This window comes from Nerophis ophidion, linkage group LG21, assembly GCF_033978795.1.
Source record: "Nerophis ophidion isolate RoL-2023_Sa linkage group LG21, RoL_Noph_v1.0, whole genome shotgun sequence".
NCBI lineage: Eukaryota > Metazoa > Chordata > Actinopteri > Syngnathiformes > Syngnathidae > Nerophis > Nerophis ophidion.
The window spans coordinates 4,004,301-4,031,315 of NC_084631.1; the positions used below are offsets into that span (position 1 = coordinate 4,004,301).

Genomic DNA, 27,015 nt, shown 5'->3' on the forward strand with positions numbered 1-27,015 from the left:
TAGCCTGCACACCTGTGGGATGTTCCAAATAAGTGTTTGATGAGCATTCCCCAACTTTATCAGTATTTATTGCCACCTTTCCCAACTTCTTTGTCACGTGTGGCTGGCATCAAATTCTAAACTTAATTATTATTTGCAAAAAAAAAGAAGTTTATCAGTTTGAACATCAAATATGTTGTCTTTGTAGCATATTCAACTGAATATGGGTTGAAAAGGATTTGCAAATCATTGTATTCTGTTTATATTTACATCTAACACAATTTCCCAACTCATATGGAAACGGGGTTTGCATATATGTGTGTGTGTGTGTGTGTATATATATATATATATATATATATATATAGGGCTTCACGTGAAGGTGGAAGAGTGGTTAGTGCCTCTGCCTCACAATACGAAGTTCCTGCAGTCCTGGGTTCAAATCCAGGCTCGGGATCTTTCTGTGTGCAGTTTGCATGTTCTCCCCGTGAATGCGTGGGTTCCCTCCGGGTACTCCGGCTTCCTCCCACTTCCAAAGACATGCACCTGGGGATAGGTTGATTGGCAACACTAAATGGTCCCTAGTGTGTGAATGTTGTCTGTCTATCTGTGTTGGCCCTGCGATGAGGTGGCGACTTGTCCAGGGTGTACCCCGCCTTCCGCCCGATTGTAGCTGAGATAGGCGCCAGCGCCCCCCGCAACCCCAAAAGGGAATAAGCGGTAGAAAATGGATGGATATATATATATATATATATATATATATATATATATATATATATATATATATATATATATATATATATATATCTCCCTCTGTTGATGGCACCCCTATGCTAAATTCAGACCGAAGGTTTGAATCTGATAAAAAAAAAAACCTTAGGTTCAGAAAAAGAAACCTGCACTAAAAATACAAATTGGCAAAAATAAGATTTGAACCTAAAAAAAAAATGGAAGCTCGAAAATCGAAACATGTGAAAGCAAAAAATGTAAGTTAAAAAATAATTACCAGAATCAGTCATAATTACATTGTAAAAATAAAATGAAAAAAATCTACATTATTTTTATTTTATAAAAACATTTCAACATCGATGAATTGATTTACGTGGACCCCGACTTAAACAAGTTGAAAAACTTATTGGGGTGTTACCATTTAGTGGTCATTTGTACGGAATATGTACTGTACTGTGCAATCTACTAATAAAAGTATCAATCAATCAATCAATCAAAAAAAGAAACTTGATATTTCAAAGTTTATTTTTAACTCTTGACCACAGAATATTTCATACTTTCATGCGAGAAATGCAAACACGTTTGTCTGATTTTCAACATAAAACATGTCACAGTAAGCATCATATCACAGTATTCATGTTTTCACTTCACAATATGAAATACAGCAGAAATAAATCTATAAAGAAATAAGATCTGTAGATCAGGGGTGTCCAAAGTGCGGCCTGTAGCTAATTCTTTATCGGGCTGTGGCACCATTGTTAGCATGCTAGCTTTTTTGTCAATTTTGTGGTTGTACACATTTATTACTTGAAGAATATCGGATAGCATGCTAACGTGAGCATGTTTGCTTTTTCTGGCTAATTTTATAAGTCAGATTTCAGTATTTTTTCACTTTTAAATCTTTCTTTCTATATTCAAATATTGTTGTTACATTCAAATATATTTTTTCTGACATTTATTTTTCGTACTCAAATATAAAATTATTTTTTTTACGTTCCTTGAAGGCAACGTGGTAGGCGACGCCCCTTAGTCTTTAAGCTCTGTCATGATGCCACGCCCTCTCAGTTGATGACACGCCCCCAATGCTAAATTCAGACCGAAAGTGTGGACCAAAAAGGTAAACACTTTCAAGTTAATATATTTTGTTACTTGACGCATTTTAGATTGCTAACATTAACATGCTTGATTTATTTAGCTAATTTAGCAGTTATACACATCAGTGTCCTATTTGTATTATATTTTGGTATTTCGCCTATGTTAAGGTTTGCGTTGTACTGTTAGCATGCTAACTTTCAGCTTATTTTGCCCATCTTTTTTTGGACGCTATATATCCAGCGTGCTAACTGTTAGCATTTCAGTTCGGCTTTGGCTCTTCAAATTTCCACCAAAATTGCACATTTCAGAGTAATATATTTTGTTACTTGATGCATATAAGTTAACATTTTAGAATATTAAAATCAACATGCTCAAATTTTTTTAAAGCTAATTTAGCAGTTGTACACATCAGTTTCCTATATTTTGGTATTTCGCCTATGTTAAGGTTAGCGTTGTACTGTTAGCATACTTGCTTTTAGTTTATTTTGCTCATATCTTTTTTTGGACGCTATATGTTCAGCGTGCTAACTGTTAGCATTTCAGTTCGGCTTTGGCTCTTCAAATTTCCACCAAATTGCACATTTCAGTGTAATATATTTTGTTATTCGATGCACATTAGTTAGCATTTTAGAATATTAAAATGAACATGCTCAATTTTTTTTTAAAGCTAATTTAGCAGTTTTCCACATCAGTGTCCTATATTTTGGTATTTCGCCAATGTTAAGGTTTGCGTTGTACTGTTAGCATGCTAACTTTTAGCTTATTTTGCTCATCTTTTTTTGGACGCTATATATGCAGCGTGCTAACTGTTAGCATTTCAGTTCGGCTTTGGCTCTTCAAATTTCCACCAAAATTGCACATTTCAGAGTAATATATTTTGTTACTTGATGCATATTAGTTAACATTTTAGAATATTAAAATCAACATGCTCAATTTTTTTTAAAGCTAATTTATCAGTTATACACATCAGTGTCCTATATTGTGGTATTTCGCCTATGTTAAGGTTAGCGTTGTACTGTTAGCATGCTTGCTTTTAGTTTATTTTGCTCCTATCTTTTTTTTTGGACGCGATATGTCCAGTATGCTAACTGTTAGCATTTTAGTTCAGCTTTGGCTCTTCAAATTTCTACCAAAATTGCACATTTCAGAGTAATATATTTTGTTACTCGATGCCTATTAGTTAGCATTTTAGAATATTAAAATCAACATGCTCGATTTTTTTAAAGCTAATTTATCAGTTATACACATCAGTTTCCTATATTTTGGTATTTCGCCAATGTTAAGGTTAGCGTTGTACTATTAACATGCTTGGTTTTAGTTTATTTTGCTCATATCTTTTTTAGGGCGGTATATGTTCAGCGTGCTAACTGTTAGCATTTTAGTTCAGCTTTGGCTCTTCAAATTTCCACCAAAATTGCACATTTCAGAGTAATATATTTTGTTACTTGATGCATATTAGTTAACATTTTAGAATATTAAAATCAACATGCTCAATTTTTTTTAAAGCTAATTTATCAGTTATACACATCAGTGTCCATATTTGGGTATTTCACTAATGCTAAGGTTACCCTTGTACTGTTAGCATGATAACTTTTAGCATATTTTGCTCATATCTTTTTTTGGACGCTATATATCCAGCGTGCTAACTGTTAGCATTTCAGTTCAGCTTTGGCTCTTCAAATTTTTACCTAAATTGCACACTTCAGAGTAGTATATTTTGCTACTTCATACATATTAGAATGCTAACATTAACATGCTTGATTAATTTAGCTAATTTAGCAGTTATACAAATCAGTGTCCTATATTTTGGTATTTCACTAATGTTAAGGTTAGTGTTGTACTGTTAGCATGCTAGCTTTTAGCTTATTTTGCTCATATCTTTTTTTGGACGCTATACGGCCTGCGTGCTAACTCAGCATTTCAGTTCGGCTTTGGCTCTTCAAATTTGTACCGGAATTGCACACTTTAGAGTAATATATTTTGTTTCTTGACGCATATTAGTTAGCATTTTAGAATATTAAAATTAACATGCTCGATTTTTTTAAAGCTAATTTAGCAGTTATCCACATCAGTGTCCTATATTTTGGTATTTCACTAATGGTAAGGTTAGCTTTGTACTGTTAGCATGCTAACTTTTAGCTTATTTTGCTCATATCTTTTTTTGGATGCTATATATCCAGCGTGCTAACTGTTAGCATTTCAGTTCGGCTTTGGCTCTTCAAATTTCTACCTAAATTGCATACTTCAGAGTAATATATTTTGCTACTTCATGCATATTAGAATGCTAACATTAAGATGCTTGATTAATTTAGCTAATTTAGCAGTTATACAAATCAGTGTCCTATATTTTGGTATTTCACTAATGTTAAGGTTAGCGTTGTACTGTTAGCATGCTAGCTTTTAGCTTATTTTGCTCATATCTTTTTTTGGGACGCTATACGGCCTGCGTGCTAACTCAGCATTTCAGTTCGGCTTTGGCTCTTCAAATTTGTACCGAAATCGCACTCTTCAGAGTAATATATTTTGTTTCTTGACGCAAATTAGTTAGCATTTTAGTGTGCTCAGATTAACATGCTTGATTTATTTAGCTAACTCAGCAGTTGTACACATCGGTGTCCTGTATTTTAGTATTCCACTAATGCTAGGGTTAGCATTGTACTGTTAGCATGCTAACTTTTAGCTTATTTTGCTCATATCTTTTTTTGGATGCTATATATCCAGCGTGCTAACTGTTAGCATTTCAGTTCGGCTTTGGCTCTTCAAATTTCTACCTAAATTGCACACTTCAGAGTAATATATTTTGCTACTTCATACATATTAGAATGCTAACATTAACATGCTTGATTAATTTAGCTAATTTAGCAGTTATACAAATCAGCGTCCTATATTTTGGTATTTCACTAATGTTAAGGTTAGCGTTGTACTGTTTGCATGATAGCTTTTAGCTTATTTTGCTCGTATCTTTTTTTTGGACGCTATACGGCCTGCGTGCTAACTCAGCATTTCAGTTCGGCTTTGGCTCTTCAAATTTGTACCGAAATTGCACATTTCAGAGTAATATATTTTGTTTCTTGACGCATATTAGTTAGCATTTTAGAATATTAAAATTAACATGCTTGATTTTTTTAAAGCTAATTTAGCAGTTATTCACATCAGTGTCCTATATTTTGGTATTTCACTAATGCTAAGGTTAGCCTTGTACTGTTAGCATGCTAACTTTCAGCTTATTTTGCTCATATCTTTTTTTGGATGCTGTATATCCAGCGTGCTAACTTAGCATTTCAGTTCAGCTTTGGCTCTTCAAATTTCTACCTAAATTGCACACTTCAGAGTAATATATTTTGCTACTTCATGCATATTAGAATGCTAACATTAACATGCTTGATTAATTTAGCTAATTTAGCAGTTATACAAATCAGCGTCCTATATTTTGGTATTTCACTAATGTTAAGGTTAGCGTTGTACTGTTAGCATGCTAGCTTTTAGCTTATTTTGCTCATATCTTTAATTGGACGCTATACGGCCTGGGTGCTAACTCAGCATTTCAGTTCGGCTTTGGCTCTTCAAATTTGTACCAAAATTGCACACTTCAGAGTAATATATTTTGTTTCTTGACGCATATTAGTGTGCTAAGATTAACACGCTTGATTTATTTAGCTAACTTAGCAGTTGTACACACCGATGTCCTGTATTTTAGTATTTCACTAATGCCAAGGTTAGCATTTTACTGCTAGCATGCTAACTTTCAGCTTATTTTGCTCATATCTTTTTTTGGATGCTATATATCCAGCGTGCTAACTGTTAGCATTTCAGTTCGGCTTTGGCTCTTCAAATTTCTACCTAAATTGCATACTTCAGAGTAATATATTTTGCTACTTCATGCATATTAGAATGCTAACATTAAGATGCTTGATTAATTTAGCTAATTTAGCAGTTATACAAATCAGCGTCCTATATTTTGGTATTTCACTAATGTTAAGGTTAGCGTTGTACTGTTTGCATGATAGCTTTTAGCTTATTTTGCTCATATCTTTTTTTGGATGCTGTATATCCAGCGTGCTAACTTAGCATTTCAGTTCAGCTTTGGCTCTTCAAATTTCTACCTAAATTGCACACTTCAGAGTAATATATTTTGCTACTTCATGCATATTAGAATGCTAACATTAACATGCTTGATTAATTTAGCTAATTTAGCAGTTATACAAATCAGCGTCCTATATTTTGGTATTTCACTAATGTTAAGGTTAGCGTTGTACTGTTAGCATGCTAGCTTTTAGCTTATTTTGCTCATATCTTTAATTGGACGCTATACGGCCTGGGTGCTAACTCAGCATTTCAGTTCGGCTTTGGCTCTTCAAATTTGTACCAAAATTGCACACTTCAGAGTAATATATTTTGTTTCTTGACGCATATTAGTGTGCTAAGATTAACACGCTTGATTTATTTAGCTAACTTAGCAGTTGTACACACCGATGTCCTGTATTTTAGTATTTCACTAATGCCAAGGTTAGCATTTTACTGCTAGCATGCTAACTTTCAGCTTATTTTGCTCATATCTTTTTTTGGATGCTATATATCCAGCGTGCTAACTGTTAGCATTTCAGTTCGGCTTTGGCTCTTCAAATTTCTACCTAAATTGCATACTTCAGAGTAATATATTTTGCTACTTCATGCATATTAGAATGCTAACATTAAGATGCTTGATTAATTTAGCTAATTTAGCAGTTATACAAATCAGCGTCCTATATTTTGGTATTTCACTAATGTTAAGGTTAGCGTTGTACTGTTTGCATGATAGCTTTTAGCTTATTTTGCTCATATCTTTTTTTGGACGCTATATATCCAGCGTGCTAACTGTTAGCATTTCAGTTCGGCTTTGGCTCTTCAGATTTATACCGAAATCGCACAATATATTTTGTTTCTTGATGCATGTTAGTTAGCATTTTAGTGTTCTAAGATTAACATGCTTGATTTATTTATCTAATTTAGCAGTTGTATACATCGGTGTCCTGTATTTTAGTATTTCACTAATGCTAAGGTTAGCATTGTAAAGTTAGCATGCTAACTTTTAGCTTATTTTGCTCATATCTTTTCTTTGGACGCTATATGGCAGCTGTTCGCATTTCAATGTGGCTTTGGATCTCCAGCAGCCACACAAAATTCTACCGAAATTGCATTTGTAGTTTTAAAATATATATATATATATATATATATATATATATATATATATATACCGTATTTCTTTGAATTGCCGCAGGGTATATAGTATGCGCCTGCCTTGAATTACTGCCGGGTCAAACTCGTTTCACAAAATAATTAGCGCATGCTCAGTATTACCGGCTGGTCAAACTCGTGACGTCACGAGTGACACTTCCCCTGTCATCATTTTTAAAACGGAGGAGGCTGATTTCAATACCGGTAATTTGAAATCGCATAAAGGGAAGAAGATTAAGAGCTATTCAGTAAGATTTAAGGTCCAAGCTTGCATCACAATATTTTTTTTACTGCAGGCCTTTGGTAAGTGCCGAAGTGACAAGAGGTTTTAAAATAATTAGCGCATGCTTACTTTTACCGCATGCCTTTGGTAAGCGCAGGAGTGAGAAGAGCTTTTAAATTAATTAGCACACTATATATATATATATATATATATATATATATATATATATATATATATATATATATATATATATATATATATATATATATATATATATATATCTCGGACTTGTTTTGAAGACTACCAAAATGTTTTGTCAGCGTGTGGTTTTCAGTGGAAGAAGTTTGGGCGCCCCTGAGGTGGATAAACAAAGTAGTTTACATGCAAAGTGTGATTTGTGGATTGTGAAGTGAATTATATTTATATAGCGCTTTTCTCTAGTGACTCAAAGCGCTTTACATAGTTAAACCCAATATCTAAGTTCCATTTAAACCAGTGTGGGTGGCACTGGGAGCAGGTGGGTAAAGTGTCTTGCCCAAGGACACAACGGCAGTGACTAGGATGGCGGAAGCGGGAATCGAACCTGCAACCCTCAAGTTGCTGGCACGGCCGCTCTACCAACCGAGCTATGCCATTATGTTCATGATCTGACGAAACAAGATTATCGGGTTTGTAAAAGTAACTCTCCCATGAAAAATTGTCAGAGACCCTGACTTAGACACGGTTTTGTAAAAAAAAGATGTCGCAAAGTTAGCAAGCCCGACGCTTTGCCTTCCAGCTCGGTCTGGGCGCGGCCGTCACCTTGTACTTGGCGGGCTGCAGCACCACGCCAAACTTGCCCTCCAACAGCGGCGGGGGTTGACCTGGCGGGGTGGAAAGCGTGAAGCACTGCAGAATCCAGGACAGGAAGAGGAAGAGTTCCATCTTGGCCAAGGCCTCCCCGAGACACACCCTGACCCCGGCTCCAAAGGGCAGGTAACTGCACGGCGGCGCCGTCACGCCGGTGCCGTCGTCGTTCAAGAATCGACCTGCGGTGGGAAAAAGTCGAAGTAAACATAATTAAATGATCGTCTTAAAGGCCTACTGAAAGCCACTACTAGCGACCACGCAGTCTGATAGTTTATATATCAATGATGATATATATGCCAATACGGTAGGGGTGTAACGGTACACAAAAATTTTGGTTTGGTACGTACCTCGGTTTAGAGGTCACGGTTCGGTTCATTTTCGGTACAGTAAGAAAACAACAATATATACATTTTTTGGGTTATTTATTTACCAAATTTGTAAACGATGGCTTTATTTTTTTAACATTGGGAACACTTTAATAATTCTGCCCACGTTAATCCACATTGGTTTGAATGTAACTTAGATATTGGGTTTCACTATGTAAAGCGCTTTGAGTCACTAGGATGTCGTAGTGGTTTGTGCAGCCCTTTTAGACACTAGTGATTTAGGGCTATATAAGTAAACATTGATTGTTTGATTGATAGAGAAAAAGCGCTATATAAATATAATTCACTTCACTTCACTTAAACTGCCTCAAGTAATTTGCTTTGATTAAATAAAATGACAAAACCTTTCTTCTACATATAAAAAGTGCAACTCATCATACTTAATTTATTACAGCATTTGGGAAGCCTGTAGTTGACTTTTATTATGTAAATGTTATATTTTTGTCAACCACAGTGTGTTTCTTTTACTTTTTATTCATAGCGGTATGTAGAAGTGTCTGCTTGTATCTGCTGCTTTAATGTCTTTAATGTCCTCTGTGTTCTTTGATGTTTGATGTTTCCCTCTTACACACATGGAAGAGGGCTGTGTACTATGGCTATGAGTTGTTGTTTTTTGTTTGTTTGGTTTTTTTTGTTTTTTTGTTTTTTTTTCCCCCCTGGCCTCAGTCTGCACCCCCTCTCCAAGGCCCAGGCTAAGACCGATTTTTTTTATTTTTTATTTTTATTTCATTTTAATCTTCTATTTTTCCCCCCGCCCCCATGTTTACCTGTATCTCATCTTTTTTTGTAAGGGGCGCTGGAAGCCGGCAGACCCGTCAGCGATCCTGTTCTGTCTCCCTGTAATGTTTGTCTGATCTTGAATGGGATTGTGCTGAAAATTTAAATTTTCCTGAAGGAACTCTCCTGACGGAATGAATAAAGTACTATCTAATCTAATCTAATCTAATGTGATAGCAGGGACCCTGCTATTCAAAACTAGGCTGCTGCATTACTAATGAGTAGGGATGCACCGATTAATCGGTAACCGAATATATTCGGCCGAATATGGCAGAAAAAGCCACATTCGGCCTTCGGTGGAATGAGTTAAAAACAAGGCCGAATAGTGGCGTGTGACGTAATTTTTTGACGCGGTGACGCAATCAACCAACGTTGGGATATGTTGTGTACCTGTATAAGTGTATGAGGTTACAAGCACACACTTATTGAGATTTAGTGGGGCCTCTGTTTACATTATTAGCCTGTTGTGTAGGCTACCTGTATAAGTGTATGAGGTTACAAGCACACACTTATTGAGATTTACTTGAGCCTTCTGTTGACATTATTAGCATATCTACTGTGGCTAAGTAGACTTTTGCCAAAAGGACAATAATTCATTTGTTGTGGGTTTATCCACTTTAATACACTTTATTTTATTTTTTTGGAATGCATGTTTTGTTTGAAGGCCTAATATAAATGAAAAACTTTGTGCTTTTTTTGAAAAGCAAAGGCTACTGGAATATCAAAAAAATGTCAATATTCAATAAAAAATTACTTTATTTGAAAAACATATCTAAATATTTATTCTAGGCTATTTATGCAATATAAAAAAAATTGTGAAAAACTGCATTCATTATTCGGTATTCGGCCTTCGGCCAAGCGTTTAAGTTTTATCCGGCTTCGGCCACAAATTTTCATTTCGGTGCATCCCTACTAATGATTCATGTAACTATAGCTGAAAAATAGTACAATTGCAATAGGTGAGACTATTCATCCCTAAACACAATAGAATTCAATGAAATAACAGACAGACAGGGCTTTGCTGCCCCTACCACACACACACACACACACACACACACAGCAAAATGAGCTAACTTTACGCTAAAAGCTAATTAGCCTTCATCTCAAGCCTATACTGTGAGCGAGCTGAGCTGCAGTTTAAGTTTCTAGAAGGTCAACGGGCTCATAGTGATGTTTGTAATAGCTGGGAAGTGTTTAGTATAATTTGGGTAGAGTCCGCTCCTCCCCTGCTAAACAAATATCTCTGCTCGATGCTGAAGGATTGACTACATCGCTCTGAAGTCTGAATACGCCCTGCTGATTGGCTTTGTATGTAACCAATCAGATGGTTGTGTGGGCGGGACAATGAGGCAGAGACAGAGGCAGAAAGCAGAGCAGCTTGTGAAGACTTCTGCTTCCGAACTTGTCCGGTACGCCCGCGTGCCGAACCGAAACCCCCATACCGAAACGGTTCGATACAAATACACGTACCGTTACATCCCTAATATTTTTATATCAATGATGAAATATTAACATTGCAACACATGCCAATACGGCCTTTTTAGTTTACTAAATTGCAATTTTAAATTTCGCGCAAAGTATCCTGTTGAAAACGTCTGTATGATGATGCTTGTGCGTGACGTTTCGGATTGTAGCAGACATTTTGTTCCAGCCTGATCCCAGCTATAAGTAGTCTGCTTTAATCGCATAATTACACAGTATTCTGGACTCTGTGTTGCTGACTCTTTTGCAACTTGTTCAATTAATAATGGAGACGTCAAAGAAGAAAGATGTAGGTGGGAAGCGGTGTATTGCGGCCGCCTTTAGCCACACAAACACAGCCGGTGTTGCCTTGTTTACATTCCCGAAGGTGAAGCTTTACTATGGAACAGAGCGGTCAAGTGAACATGGTTCAACCGACAGGTTTTGGTGAGAAAATTGTGGTAATAAGTCGGCTCTTACTGTAGACATGTCAAAGAGGCAGCTGCGACTCTCTTGCCTCCTCCGTGGCTTCCCTCAGAGACACTCCACCCGTGACCACACCCCTCCGACTTTCAGGTACGACAGTATAATCTCACTACAACACTAGTAACACAATAAGCAGATAAGGGATTTTCCGGAATTATCCTAGTAAATGTGTTTAATAACACCTGAATCGCTCCCCCCCTCACTCTCACTATCCTCATTCACAAATCTTTCATCCTCGCTCAAATTAATGCTTGCTTTCTCGGTCCGAATCGCTCTCGCTGCTGGTGGCCATGATTGTAAACAATGTTCAGATGTGAGGAGCTCCACAACCCGTGACGTCACGCGCACATCGTCTGCTACTTCCGGCACAGGCAAGGCTTTTTTATTAGCGACCAAAAGTTGCGAACTTCATCATCGATGTTCTCTACTAAATCCTTTCAGCAAAAATATGGCAATATCGCGAAATGATCAAGTATGACACATAGAATGGACCTGCTATCCCCGTTTAAATAAGAACATCTCATTTCAGAAAACGACAAATTTGCTAACATTCTAGCAATTAGTGTGAGTGTCCATAGCAGTACTGAAAGTGCTAAAGTACTTCTGCTTCTTTCTTTTTGTGTTGTCCTTGGAGAATGATATCAGTTAGCATGCAAATGTTAGTATGTTAGCTTTTTTTCTTTTTTTAGTTAATTTGTAGGTTTACACCTCAGTCGTATTTTGGTACTTTAGCAGGCTAGCATTTTAAACACAACTTTAGGTACACACTTCAGAGTAATACATTTTGGTACTTGACACACGTCAGTTAGCATTTAAGGATACTAACTTCAATATGCAGTTTTTTTTAGCTAATTTAGCAGGTATAAACTTCAGTGTCCTATATTTTGGTATTTTCACTAATAACTGTAAGCATGCTATGACGCTGCCACAGAAAGATGTGTTTTATGCCACTCCTTTGTCTCAATTTGTCCACCAAACGTTTTATGCTGTGCGTGAATGCACAAAGATTAGCTTTGATGATCTGCTGGAGTGCTAATCACACATATTTGGTCAGTGCATGACTGCAAGCTAATCGGTGCTAACATGCTATTTAGGCTAGCTGTATGTACATATTGGATCATTATGCCTCATCTGTAGGTATATTTGAGCTCATTTAATTTCCTTTACTTATGTCCTCTGTGTATGTAATTTATATCTGCATTTCTAATGAGATATGTAATATTGCTTGCATTCGTGATAGTTGTTTGTGTGCCATGTTGTTCCAGACCACAGCAAAAGTAACCCGGCTTGCGTAGGTTGTTATAGATCCATTCGAAGAAGACAGCCAGTAACTTCCAGGAGTTATCTTTTTCTGAGTAGCCTCTAATTTACTAATGTTTTCCAATGTTGTAAAAATGTGTAGAATAAATATTACATTTCAACATTTCTGTCAACGACACGGTCATTTCGATAGTAGGCTGACATAGGTAATATAGACGCGTATAGCATGTATTGACGTCATTATATCACTTATAGAAAGAAGGCTTTTACAAACCCCGTTTCCATATGAGTTGGGAAATTGTGTTAGATGTAAATATAAACAGAATACAATGATTTGCAAATCCTTTTCAACCCATATTCAGTTGAATATGCTACAAAGACAACATATTTGATGTTCAAACTCATAAACTTTACTTTGTTTTTGCAAATAATTAACTTAGAATTTCATGGCTGCAACACGTGCCAAAGTAGTTGGGAAAGGGCATGTTCACAACTGTGTTACATCACCTTTTCTTTTAACAACACTCAATAAACGTTTGGGATCTAAAGAAAATAATTGTTGAAGCTTTGAAAGTGGAATTCTTTCCCATTCTTGTTTTATGTAGAGCTTCAGTCGTTCAACAGTCCAGGGTCTCCGCTGTCGTATTTTACGCTTCATAATGTGCCACACATTTTCCATGGGAGACAGGTCTGGACTGCAGGCGGGCCAGGAAAGTACCCGCATTTTTTTACTACGAAACCACGCTGTTGTAACACGTGGCTTGGCATTGTCTTGCTGAAATAAGCAGGGGCGTCCATGATAACGTTGCTTGGATGACAACATATGTTGCTCCAAAACCTGTATGTACCTTTCAGCATTAATGGTGCCTTCACAGATGTGTAAGTTACCCATGTCTTGGGCACTAATACACCTCCATACCATCACAGATGCTAGCTTTTCAACTTTGCGCTTATAACAATCCGGATGGTTATTTTCCTCTTTGTTCTGGAGGACACCACGTCCACAGTTTCCAAATATAATTTGAAATGTGGACTCGTCAGATCACTGAACACTTTTCCACTTTGCATCAGTCCATCTTAGATGATCTCGGGCCCAGCGAAGCCAGCGGCGTTCCTGGGTGTTGTTGATAAATGGGTTTTGCTTTGCATAGCAGAGTTTTAACTTGCACTTACAGATGTAGCGACCAACTGTATTTACTGACAGTGGTTTTACGAAGTGTTCCTGAGCCCATGTGGTGATATCCTTTACACACTGATGTCGGTTTTTGATGCAGGGATCAAAAAGTCTGTAATATCATCGCTTAAGTGCAGTAATTTCTCCAGATTCTCTGAACTTTTTGATGATTTTATGGATCGTAAATGGTAAAATCCCTGAATTCCTTGCAATAGCTCGTTGAGAAATGTTGTTCTAAAACTGTTCGATTATTTGCTTACAAAGTGGTGACCCTCGCCCCATCCTTGTTTGTGAATAACTTAGCATTTCATGGAAGCTGCTTTTATACCCAATCATGGCACCCACCTGTTCCCAATTAGCCTGCACACCTGTGGGATGTTCCAAATAAGTGTTTGATGAGCATTCCTCAACTTTTACAGTATTTATTGCCACCTTTCCCAACTTCTTTGTCACGTGTTGCTGGCATCAAATTCTAAAGTTAATGATTATTTGCAACAAAAAAAATGTTTATCAGTTTGAACATCAAATATGTTGTCTTTGTAGCATATTCAACTGAATATGGGTTGAAAATGGGTTGAAAATGATTTTATTCCGTTTATATTTACATTTAACACAATTTCCCAACTCATATGGAAACGGGGTTTGTCATTTTCTGCGGCTCCAGACGATTAGTTTTTTGTATTTTTTGTTCCAATGTGGGTCTTTCAAAGTTTTGTGTCGCCGACCCCCGACCTAGGTTTACAGTAAAACTCCTAACGGTTAAAAATGACTGAAACCATTTTAGAGCTGTATGTACTCTTACTACCCACGAGTTAGAAGAATGACGTGGTTCAAATCTGAAAGCATAATAATTGCATATCTAAGAGCAGGTCATTAAAAAGTCTTAAAAAAGGTCAGTTTCTGTGCTATGTTGTGATTTAAAACCAGGCTGAAATTTACCCCCAATATCATTTGAGTTACGGTAAGAAAGAAGTTGCTCGTAAACAACCTTGTCTAGGACCTTGGATAAAAAGGCCAACTTTGAGATTGGTCCAAAACTTGATAAAATGTTGGGGTCGAGGTTGTTCTTTTTGATTAGTGGCTGGACCACAGCATGTTTCAAGGAGGTTGGGAAACAACACTTCAGGGAAGAATTTACCAAATGGACAATGTAGGGCTTATCCATCCATCCATCCATTTTCTACCGCTTATTCCCTTTTGGGGTCGCGGGGGGCGCTGGCGCCTATCTCAGCTACAATCGGGCGGAAGGCGGGGTACACCCTGGACAAGTCGCCACCTCATCGCAGGGCCAACACAGATAGACAGACAACATTCACACTCACATTCACACACTAGGGCCAATTTAGTGTTGCCAATCAACCTATCCCCAGGTGCATGTCTTTGGAAGTGGGAGGAAGCCGGAGTACCCGGAGGGAACCCACGCAGTCACGGGGAGAACATGCAAACTCCACACAGAAAGATCCCGAGCCTGGATTTGAACCCAGGACTGCAGGAACTTCGTATTGTGAGGCAGACGCACTAACCCCTCTGCCACCGTGAAGCCCCTAATAGAGTTTAAAACATCTTTGAAAAGCCGACATGGGATTATGTCCAGTCGACATATAGAAGGTTTTATCTGTTAGAGCAGACTGGAGGTGTGAATCGTGAACCAGAGTCGGGTAATACAACCAACAAGTTAAAGTACCACTGATAGTCACACACACATTAGGTTTGGTGTAATTAACCTCTTTCTTTGTCTTTTCACTTCTTGATGGTGTCCCAAATGTCTGCTGATATCCCTTCCTGCTTTTCATTTCATTTGAATGAATGTGGTCTTGGTTCTATTCCGCATATCATTGATTTCCTGAGATTTACCAGGATCTGCTAAGGCTTGAAACCTGTTCCTAGTTGCAGCCCAAACACTTTTCTAACCTTAAGGCAATGGTTCTTAACCTTGTTGGAGGTATTGAACACCACCAGTTTCATAAGCGCATTCACCGAACCCTTTTTTAGTGAAAAATTTTTCAAATTCAAGACCCCAAAAGGGTCAACCGGTAGAAAATGGATGGATGGAAGACAAAGTTGTTTTTGGTAACACTTAAGTATGGGGAACATATTCTAAGTAACAAATACTTAATTTAGAGTTATTTGGACACTAGGGGAACATATTCTAAGTAATAAATATTTAAATTAGAGTTATTTGGACACTAGGGGAACATATTCTAAGTAACAAATACTTAATTTAGAGTTATTTGGACACTAGGGGAACATATTCTAAGTAACAAATACTTAATTTAGAGTTATTTGGACACTAGGGGAACATATTCTGAGTAATAAATACTTAATTTAGAGTTATTTGGTTAGGGTTAGGTTCAGGGTTAGAGGGTTGGGGTTATAATAAGGCCATGCCGAATAATGCATTAATATCAATCAATCAATCAATGTTTACTTATATAGCCCTAAATCACTAGTGTCTCAAAGGGCTGCACAAACCACAACACAAACCACTACGACATCCTCGGTAGGCCCACATAAGGGCAAGGAAAACTCACACCCAGTGGGACGTCGGTGACAATGATGACTATGAGAACCTTGGAGAGGAGGAAAGCAATGGATGTCGAGCGGGTCTAACATGATACTGTGAAAGTTCAATCCATAATGGATCCAACACAGTCGCAAGAGTCCAGTCCAAAGCGGATCCTATAAGTACTTTGATAATGACTAGTTAAAGGGGAACATTATCAGCAGACCTATGTAAGTGTCAATATAGACCTTGATGGTGCTGAAAAAAGACCATATATTTTTTTAACCGATTTCCGAACTCTAAATGGGTGAATTTTGGCGAATTAAACGCCTTTCTGTTTAGCGCTCTTTTTGCGATGACGTCAGGACGTGACGTCGCCGAGGTAATACAGCCGCCATTTTCATTTTCAACACATTACAAACACCGGGTCTCAGCTCTGTTATATTCCGTTTTTTCGACTATTTTTTGGAACCTTGGAGACATCATGCCTCGTGGGTGTGTTGTCGGAGGGTGTAACAACACTAACAGGGAGGGATTCAAGTTGCACCACTGGCCCAAAGATGCCAAAGTGTCTGCCGCCAGACCCCCATTGAATGTGCCAGAGTGTCTCCACATTTGACCGGCGATGCTAAGACAGACATGGCACAGAGATGTATGGATAACCTGCAGATGCATTTGCAACTATAAAGTCAACGAATTCACAAAGGTGAGTTTTGTTGATGTTGACTGCCAGCTAATCGATGCTAACATGCTACGCTAATCGATGCTAACATGCTATTTACCGGCGGTGCTAAAGCAGACATGGCACAGAGATGTATGGATAACCTGTAGATGCATTTGCAACTATATTACTTTTTCTTCCACCCACATTTAATGCGAAACAAACACTTACCAATCGACGGATTTAAGTTGCTCCAGTGTCACGAAATGCGAAAGTCCTGATCGTTTGGTCCGCAGATTTTACCGGCGATGCTAACGCAGCTGTTCGGCCATGCTATATCTATGAATAGCATCAATAGCTAGTCGCTCAATAGCTTCAGTTTCTTCTTCAATACTTTCATACTCCAACCATCTGTTTCAATACATGCGTAATCTGTTAAATCGCTGAAATCCAGGTCTGAATCCGAGCTAATCTTGCTGTGGTAGCTGCCATTGTTTGTTTACATTGGCAGCACTGTATGACGTCACAGGGAAATGGATAGTCGCATCGCAAATAGCGAAAATCAAGCACTTTAAAGCTTTCTTTAGGGATATTCGGGAACCGGTAAAATTTTGAAAATCCCTAATACACTGATAGGGAGAAGTTTGTATTTACACGAAGAGTCGGCTGTGTTTTGATCTCCGCCGAACCCCTGAGGCCGACTCACCGAACCCCTAGGGTTCGATTAAGAACCACTGCCCTAAGGTCTTTCAGTTTTGCAACATCAGTCTCATCCTGCTTCCTAGGTGCCTTAGCTTCACTCTAACTCAGACCTGGGCATATTAAGGCCCGGGGGCCACATGCGGCCCCGTTGAGCTTTTCAACATGGCCCGCTGGACATTCCCAAATAATTTTGTTAGATCGTTAAGATGGAAAGTGTAGCTGCCATTATGATGTGCAGTGATGTTTTCTCCACCCATCCATCCATCATCTTCCGCTTATCCGAGGTCGGGTCGCGGGGGAAACAGCCTAAGCAGGGAAACCCAGACTTCCCTCTCCCCAGCCACTTCGTTTAGCTCTTCCCGGGGGATCCCGAGGCGTTCTCAGGCCAGCCGGGAGACATAGTCTTCCCAACGTGTCCTGGGTCTTCCACGTGGCCTCCTACCGGTTGGACGTGCCCTAAACACCTCCCTAGGGAGGCGTTCGGGTGGCATCCTGACCAGATGCCCGAACCACCTCATCTGGCTCCTCTCGATGTGAAGGAGCAGCGGCTTTACTTTGAGTTCCTCCCGGATGGCAGAGCTTCTCACCCTATCTCTAAGGGAGAGTCCCGCCACACGGCGGAGGAAACTCATTTCGGCCGCTTGTACCCGTGATCTTATCCTTTCGGTCATGACCCAAAGCTCATGACCATAGGTGAGGATGGGAACGTAGATCGACCGGTAAATTGAGAGCTTTGCCTTCCGGCTCAGCTCCTTCTTCACCACAACGGACCGGTACAACGTCCGCATTACTGAAGACGCCGCACCGATCCGCCTGTTGATCTCACGATCCACTCTTCCCTCACTCGTGAACAAGACTCCTAGGTACTTGAACTCCTCCACTTGGGGCAGGGTCTCCTCCCCAACCCGGAGATGGCACTCCACCCTTTTCCGGGCGAGAACCATGGACTCGGACTTGGAGGTGCTGATTCTCATTCCGGTCGCTTCACACTCGGCTGCGAACCGATCCAGTGAGAGCTGAAGATCCCGGTCAGATGAAGCCATCAGGACCACATCATCTGCAAAAAGCAGAGACCTAATCCTGCGGTTACCAAACCGGAACCCCTCAATGCCTTGACTGCGCCTAGAAATTCTGTCCATAAAAGTTATGAACAGAATCGGTGACAAAGGACAGCCTTGGCGGAGTCCAACCCTCACTGGAAATGTGTTCGACTTACTGCCGGCAATGCGGACCAAGCTCTGGCACTGATCGTACAGGGAACGGACCGCCACAATAAGACAGTCCTATACCCCATACTCTCTGAGCACTCCCCACAGGACTTCCCGAGGGACACGGTCGAATGCCTTCTCCAAGTCCACAAAGCACATGTAGACTGGTTGGGCAAACTCCCATGCACCCTCAAGAACCCTGCCGAGAGTATAGAGCTGGTCCACAGTTCCACGACCAGGACGAAAACCACACTGTTCCTCCTGAATCCGAGGTTCGACTATCCGACGTAGCCTCCTCTCCAGTACACCTGAATAAACCTTACCGGGAAGGCTGAGGAGTGTGATCCCACGATAGTTGGAACACACCCTCCGGTCCCCCTTTTTGAAGAGAGGAACCACCACCCCGGTCTGCCAATCCAGAGGTACCGCCCCCGATGTCCACGCGATGCTGCAAAGTCTTGTCAACCAAGACAGCCCCACAGCATCCAGAGCCTTAAGGAACTCCGGGCGGATCTCGTCCACCCCTGGGGCCTTGCCACCGAGGAGCTTTTTAACTACCTCAGCGACCTCAGCCCCAGAAATAGGAGAGTCCACCACAGATTCCCCAGGCACTGCTTCCTCATAGGAAGACGTGTTGGTGGGATTGAGGAGGTCTTCGAAGTATTCCTTCCACCTGTCCACAACATCCGCAGTCGAGGTCAGCAGAACACCATCCGCACCATACACGGTGTTGATAGTGCACTGCTTCCCCTTCCTGAGGCGGCGGACGGTGGTCCAGAATCGCTTCGAAGCCGTCCGGAAGTCGTTTTCCATAGCTTCCCCGAACTCTTCCCATGTCCGAGTTTTTGCCTCCGCGACCGCTGAAGCTGCACACCGCTTGGCCTGTCGGTACCTGTCCACTGCCTCCGGAGTCCTATGAGCCAAAAGGACCCGATAGGACTCCTTCTTCAGCTTGACGGCATCCCTCACCGCTGGTGTCCACCAAGGGGTTTTAGGATTGCCGCCCCGACAGGCACCAACTACCTTGCGGCCACAGCTCCGATCTGCCGCCTCGACAATAGAGGTGCGGAACATGGTCCACTCGGACTCAATGTCCAGCACCTCCCTCGTGACATGTTCAAAGTTCTTCCGGAGGTGGGATTTGAAACTTTGTCTGACAGGAGACTCTGCCAGACGTTCCCAGCAGACCCTCACAATGCGTTTGGGCCTCCCAGGTCTGTCCGGCATCCTCCCCCACCATCGCAGCCAACTCACCACCAGGTGGTGATCGGTAGAAAGCTCCGCCCCTCTCTTCACCCGAGTGTCCATAACATGAGGCCGCAAATCCGATGACACAACTACAAAGTCGATCATGGAACTGCGGCCTAGGGTGTCCTGGTGCCAAGTGCACATATGGACACCCTTATGTTTGAACATGGTGTTTGTTATGGACAAACTGTGACGAGCACAAAAGTCCAATAACAAAACACCACTCGGGTTCAGATCCGGGCGGCCATTCTTCCCAATCACGCCTCTCCAGGTTTCACTGTCGTTGCCAACGTGAGCGTTGAAGTCTCCCAGTAGGACAAGGGAATCACCCGGGGGAGCACTTTCCAGTACTCCCTCGAGCGTTCCCAAAAAGGGTGGGTACTCTGAACTGCTGTTTGGTGCATAAGCACAAACAACAGTCAGGACCCGTCCCCCCACCCGAAGGCGGAGGGAGGCTACCCTTTCGTCCACCGGGTTGAACTCCAACGTACAGGCTTTGAGCCGGGGGGGAAACAAGAATTGCCACCCCAGCCCGTCGCCTCTCACTGCCGGCAACGCCAGAGTGGAAGAGGGTCCAATCCCTCTCGAGAGAAGTGGTTCCAGAGCCCTTGCTGTGCGTCGAAGTGAGTCCGACTATATCCAGCCGGAATTTCTCGACTTCGCGCACTAGCTCAGGCTCTTTCCCCCCCAGTGACGTGACGTTCCACGTCCCAAGAGCTAGCTTCTGTAGACGAGGATCGGACCGCCAAGTGCCCTGCCTTCGGCTGTCGCCCAGCTCACAATGCACCCGACCTCTGTGGCCCCTGCTATGGGTGGTGAGCCCATTGGAGGGGTGACCCACGTTGCCTCTTCGAGCTGTGCCCGGCCGGGCCCCATGGGAACAGGCCCGGCCACCAGGCGCTCGCCATCGTGCCCCACCTCCGGGCCTGGCTCCAGAGGGGGGCCCCGGTGACCCGCGTCCGGGCGAGGAAAATCTGGGTCCATGATGTTTCTTCTTCATAAAGGTCTTCGAGCTGCTCTTTGTCTGATCCCTCACCTAGAACCTGTTTGCCTTGGGAGACCCTACCAGGGGGCTTTATGCCCCCGGACAACATAGCTCCTAGGATCATTGGGACACGCAAACTCCTCTACCACGATAAGGTTGCAGCTCAGAGAGGAGAAAAAAAAATGTATATGAGTGAGCCCAAAATTCAAAAGTGAGCATTCTGGAATGTGGAAAAAGATAAGCCTGCAACGTTTGGATGGGTTGAAGGTTGTGAATGCATACATTATGCTTTGTGTTTGTTTGAATGCTTATGGAAGGTTCAGTAAATTGATCTTTTCACTCTGTAGCGTTGGGCGAGAGGCGGGGGTACGCACCGGGATCAAAGAGCTCGGGATGTTTCCATTCCTTCTCGTCGTGGTGCAAAGACCACAGGTTGACGATGACACGCGTTCCTTTTTGCACTTTGAAATTCCCAAGGCTGAAAGTCACAGAACACATACAATAAATGGTAGCTCCGTTTTTTATGCAGCCAACTTTTTTCTACAATTCAGTTTTAACAGACATTTTCGTCAAAAGGTTTTAATATATCGTCATTATTGTAGTGCAGGACATTAAGAGTAACAAACTAGCGTGTGGACCTGAATATGAAAGGTATATGGAATCAATGAAATGGTATAATTAGAAAGAAATTAAAGGGTGGAGTGCCATCTCCGGGTTGGGGAGGAGACCCTGCCCCAAGTGGAGGAGTTCAAGTACCTAGGAGTCTTGTTCACGAGTGAGGGAAGAGTGGATCGTGAGATCGACAGGCGGATCGGTGCGGCCTCTTCAGTAATGCGGACGTTGTATCGATCCGTTGTGGTGAAGAAGGAGCTGAGCCGGAAGGCAAAGCTCTCAATTTACCGGTCGATCTACGTTCCCATCCTCACCTATGGTCATGAGCTTTGGGTCATGACCGAAAGGATAAGATCACGGGTACAAGCGGCCCAAATGAGTTTGGGTCTCTCCCTTAGAGATAGGGTGAGAAGCTCTGCCATCCGGGAGGAACTCAAAGTAAAGCCGCTGCTCCTTCACATCAAGAGGAGCCAGATGAGGTGGTTCGGGCATCTGGTCAGGATGCCACCCGAACGCCTCCCTAGGGAGGTGTTCAGGGCACGTCCAGCCGGTAGGAGGCCACGGGGAAGACCCAGGACACGTTGGGAAGACTATGTCTCCCGGCTGGCCTGAGAACGCCTCGGGATCCCCTGGGAAGAGCTAGACGAAGTGGCTGGGGAGAGGGAAGTCTGGGCTTCCCTGCTTAGGCTGCTGCTCCCGCGACTAGACCTCGGATAAGCGGAAGATGATGGATGGATGGAAGGATGGTATAATTAGAAATAGACAATTCATATTAAGTTGATTCCCAGATACCTTATGGTACTTCACACATCTTTGTTCTTTTCAACATTTTTAGGGATCGATGTCCCTTTGGGACAGAGGACCCTATTGAATTTCTAAGGTTTTATTATTATTATTATTATTATTATTACTATTATTCTTTATTATTACACCGCCGCCTCTTTGAGTTGTAATTGGACCCCCTTAAGATGCTTCAAAACTCACCAAATTTGACACACACGTCAGGACTGGCAAAAATTGCGATCTAATCAAAACACAAACCCCAAAACTCAAAATTCTCGATCTAGCTCCCCCTTGGAAGAAAACACAGACAAACTTGTCAGTAACTTCCAGTAGCAATGTCGTAGAAACATGAAACAAAAACCTATATGTAGGTCTCAGTTAGACCTATATTTCATACACTAATACCTCCCAACTAAAATCAATAGGAAGTTTGCATGTCCCCTTTCAGTACAAAAGTTGGCTAAAAACAATTTATCTTTTTTTCAAATATTATTTCCTCTGAGGCCGTTTGTCGTTTCAGCTTCTAATAAACACAGAAAAGAGATTGAACCCTTCTAATTAAAAGTTGATGAAAGGGTTTTAATTACTACCCCGGTTTGGATTTTATGAGCCCGCAAAGTACCGGTGCGCTGTTGCAGTTGCGCTAATGTTGTCACAAGATGGCGGCTTCCTGCTCGGCTTCCTGTTCAGACAAAACTGCCTCTAACTCACTGTAGAAATGTCATACTCACATGAAACAAAAACCTCAATGTAGGTTTCACTGAGACCTATATTTCATAGACTGACAACCTCCAGCTAAAATCCACAGGAAGTTTGCTATTCCCCCTTCAATACAAAAGCTCCACTCCGTTCACAATGCATTAGAGCAGGGGTCGGGAACCTTTTTGGCTGAGAGAGCCATGAAAGCCAAATATTTTAAAATATATTTCTGTGAGAGCCAAATCATAATTTTTTAACACTGAATACAACTAAATGCGTGCATCTTTTAAATAAGACCAACATTTTTAGAGTATAGTGGGTCTCTAATTCTTTTTCATAACATTGTTATTTCTTGAACAGGTGCGGTAAAAAACGGATGGATGGATTAAAATGCATGAGAATGTTATATATTTTGAACGTTATTTTTAACATCGTGATTACCAGCAGAATAATTCATTACCGTATTTTTTGGACTATAAGTCGCAGTCTTCTCCGAAGTCCAGCGGGGGGTGAGACCCGGCCAAACCAAAAAAAAAAAACTTTTTAAATTTTTTAAAAAATTTTATAGTTTGCCAACTACAAAAAAAACCGCGACTTATAGTCCGATAAATACGGTACTTATCGTGTTAAGCAATGTCAGCTAAGATTTATCTGAGAGCCAGATGCAGATGAGCCAGATGAATTTTGAATTTTAAAGAGTCGAAATTGAAGATAAACTATGTTTCAGAATTTAATTTTAATTTTTTTCCCTGTTTTCTCCTCTTTTAAACCGTTCAATTAAGTGTTTTTTTTATCATTCATTGTCTACAAAAAACTTTCCGTAAAAGGAAAAAAAATGTACGACAGAATGACAGACAGAAATGCCCATTTTTTATATATATATATATATATATATATATATATATATATATATATATTAAAGGTAAATTGATCAAATTGGCTATTTCTGGCAATTTATTTAAGTGTGTATCAAACTGGTAGCCCTTCGCATTAATCAGTACCCAATAAGTAGCTCTTGGTTTCAAAAATGTTGGTGACCCCTGGTCTATACACTGTCTGCTTGTAAGTACTCTTGTCATTGTGCACTGCCGAACATGCTCCTCTGCTCGTAAACCAGCAATGACATGACGTGATGACGGGGGGGCGGGGGGTCGGTGGTGGACCGGTACTTTTCCGAGGCGGTATAGTACAGAATGTGATTAATTAGTACCGCGGTACCATACCGTAAAACCCTAGTTTAGACACAGACGACTTAAAGTTTAATTCTTCCCTTTAAAATTCATGCTGTGATTGTGTGTTGACAGGACAATGTTGATTTGACAAGAAAAGTACCTGGTGTCAGAGAGCGCCACATGGGGGATGAGGAGCGGCGCCACAGGACGTATCCGTAACACCTCCTTGATGGTGGCCTCCAGGTAAGGCAGACTACCTCTGTCACTGAGGTGGGGGCTTCGCCCTTCTCCTACTTTGTTGTCCAGCTCCTCCTGGATGCGAGCTTGTACCTGAACACACATATTTGTTACTATCTCCATGCACGGGTGTTGTTGACATAAACACACATATTTGTTACTATCTCCATGCACGGGTGTTGTTGACATAAACACACATATTTGTTACTATCTCCATGCACGGGTGTTGTTGACATAAGCACACAAATTTGTTATTATCTCCATGCACGGGTGTTGTTGACATAAGCACACATATTTGTTACTATCTCCATGCACGGGTGTTGTTGACATAAACACACATGTTTGTTACTATCTCCATGCACGGGTGTTGTTGACATAAACACACAAATTTGTTATTATCTCCATGCACGGGTGTTGTTGACATAATCACACATATTTGTTACTATCTCCATGCATGGGTGTTGTTGACATAAACACACATGTTTGTTACTATCTCCATGCACGGGTGTTGTTGACATAAACACACATATTTGTTACTATCTCCATGCACGGGTGTTGTTGACATAAACACACATATTTGTTACTATCTCCATGCACGGGTGTTGTTGACATAAACACACATGTTTGTTACTATCTCCATGCACGGGTGTTGTTGACATAAACACACATGTTTGTTACTATCTCCATGCACGGGTGTTGTTGACATAAACACACATATTTGTTACTATCTCCATGCACGGGTGTTGTTGACATAAACACACATGTTTGTTACTATCTCCATGCACGGGTGTTGTTGACATAAACACACATGTTTGTTACTATGTCCATGCACGGGTGTTGTTGACATAAACACACATGTTTGTTACTATCTCCATGCACGGGTGTTGTTGACATAAACACACATATTTGTTACTATCTCCATGCACGGGTGTTGTTGACATAAACACACATGTTTGTTACTATCTCCATGCACGGGTGTTGTTGACATAAACACACATGTTTGTTACTATGTCCATGCACGGGTGTTGTTGACATAAACACACATATTTGTTACTATCTCCATGCACGGGTGTTGTTGACATAAACACACATATTTGTTACTATATCCATTCACGGGTGTTGTTGATATGAACACACATATTTGTTACTATCTCCATGCACGGGTGTTGTTGATATGAACACACATATTTGTTACTATCTCCATGCACGGGTGTTGTTGATATGAACACACATATTTGTTACTATCTCCATGCACGGGTGTTGTTGATATGAACACACATATTTGTTACTATCTCCATGCACGGGTGTTGTTGACATAAACACACATATTTGTTAATGCACGCGTTTAGTTGTGTTCAGTGTTAAAAAAAATATGATATGGCTCTTATGGAAATACATTTAAAAATATTTGGCTTTTTGGCTCTCTCAACCAAAAAGGTTCCCGACCCCTGCTCTACGAGTACCAACACACTGAAAACCGCCAGAAGCCACCTAGGTTTATCACTTCCAAAAGTAGGAGTGTGAATAATTTGGGCATCTTAACAATTCAAGTCCTGGGGAGACGATTCAATTTGGAATCGATTCTCGATTCAAACCGATTCTTGCAGTGTGTTATTCAGTATAATAAAACTTTTTAAAAACAGGTTGTAGGTTAGAGAAGCTCCTTCTGGTTGCATGAAGATGGCCTAAAAACATTTTGTTTTGTTTTTTTCAATTGATTTTAGCCAAAATAGCAAGGGGTATCGGACTGTCTGATCAGTGCCAGAACTTGGTCCGCATTGCCGGCAGTAAGTCGAACACATTTCCAGTGAGGGTTGGACTCCGCCAAGGCTGTCCTTTGTCACCGATTCTGTTCATAACTTTTATGGACAGAATTTCTAGGCGCAGTCAAGACGTTGAGGGGATCTGGTTTGGTGACCGCAGGATTAGGTCTCTGCTTTTTGCAGATGATGTGGTCCTGATGGCTTCATCTGGCCGGGATCTTCAGCTCTCACTGGATCGGTTTGCAGCCGAGTGTGAAGCGACCGGAATGAGAATCAGCACCTCCAAGTCCGAGTCCATGGTTCTCGCCCGGAAAAGGCTGGAGTGCCATCTCCGGGTTGGGGAGGAGACCCTGCCCCAAGTGGAGGAGTTCAAGTACGTAGGAGTCTTGTTCACGAGTGAGGGAAGAGTGGATCGTGAGATCGACAGGCGGATCGGTGCGGCGTCTTCAGTAATGCGGACGTTGTACCGATCCGTTGTGGTGAAGAAGGAGCTGAGCCGGAAGGCAAAGCTCTCAATTTACCGGTCGATCTACGTTCCCATCCTCACCTATGGTCATGAGCTTTGGGTCATGACCGAAAGGATAAGATCACGGGTACAAGCGGCCCAAATGAGTTTGGGTCTCTCCCTTAGAGATAGGGTGAGAAGCTCTGCCATCCGGGAGGAACTCAAAGTAAAGCCGCTGCTCCTCCACATGGAGAGGAGCCAGATGAGGTGGTTCGGGCATCTGGTCAGGATGCCACCCGAACGCCTCCCTAGGGAGGTGTTTAGGGCACGTCCAACCGGTAGGAGGCCACGGGGAAGACCCAGGACA

General features: G+C 41.3%; 1 protein-coding gene across 1 annotated transcript in view; it reads right to left on the reverse strand.

The window, feature by feature from the left end:
* Positions 1 to 7,552: 7,552 nt before the first annotated feature.
* Positions 7,553 to 27,015, reverse strand: part of LOC133539598 (steroid 17-alpha-hydroxylase/17,20 lyase) — a 42,397-nt gene continuing 22,934 nt past the window's right edge. The window contains exons 6-8 of the mRNA XM_061881627.1: positions 24,364 to 24,533; positions 21,312 to 21,415; positions 7,553 to 8,265 (exon numbers count right to left, since the gene is read on the reverse strand). Of these exons, the coding sequence (XP_061737611.1) occupies positions 7,988 to 8,265; positions 21,312 to 21,415; positions 24,364 to 24,533 (552 nt within the window). The 3' untranslated portion in view covers positions 7,553 to 7,987. The remainder of the gene's footprint in view (positions 8,266 to 21,311; positions 21,416 to 24,363; positions 24,534 to 27,015) is intronic.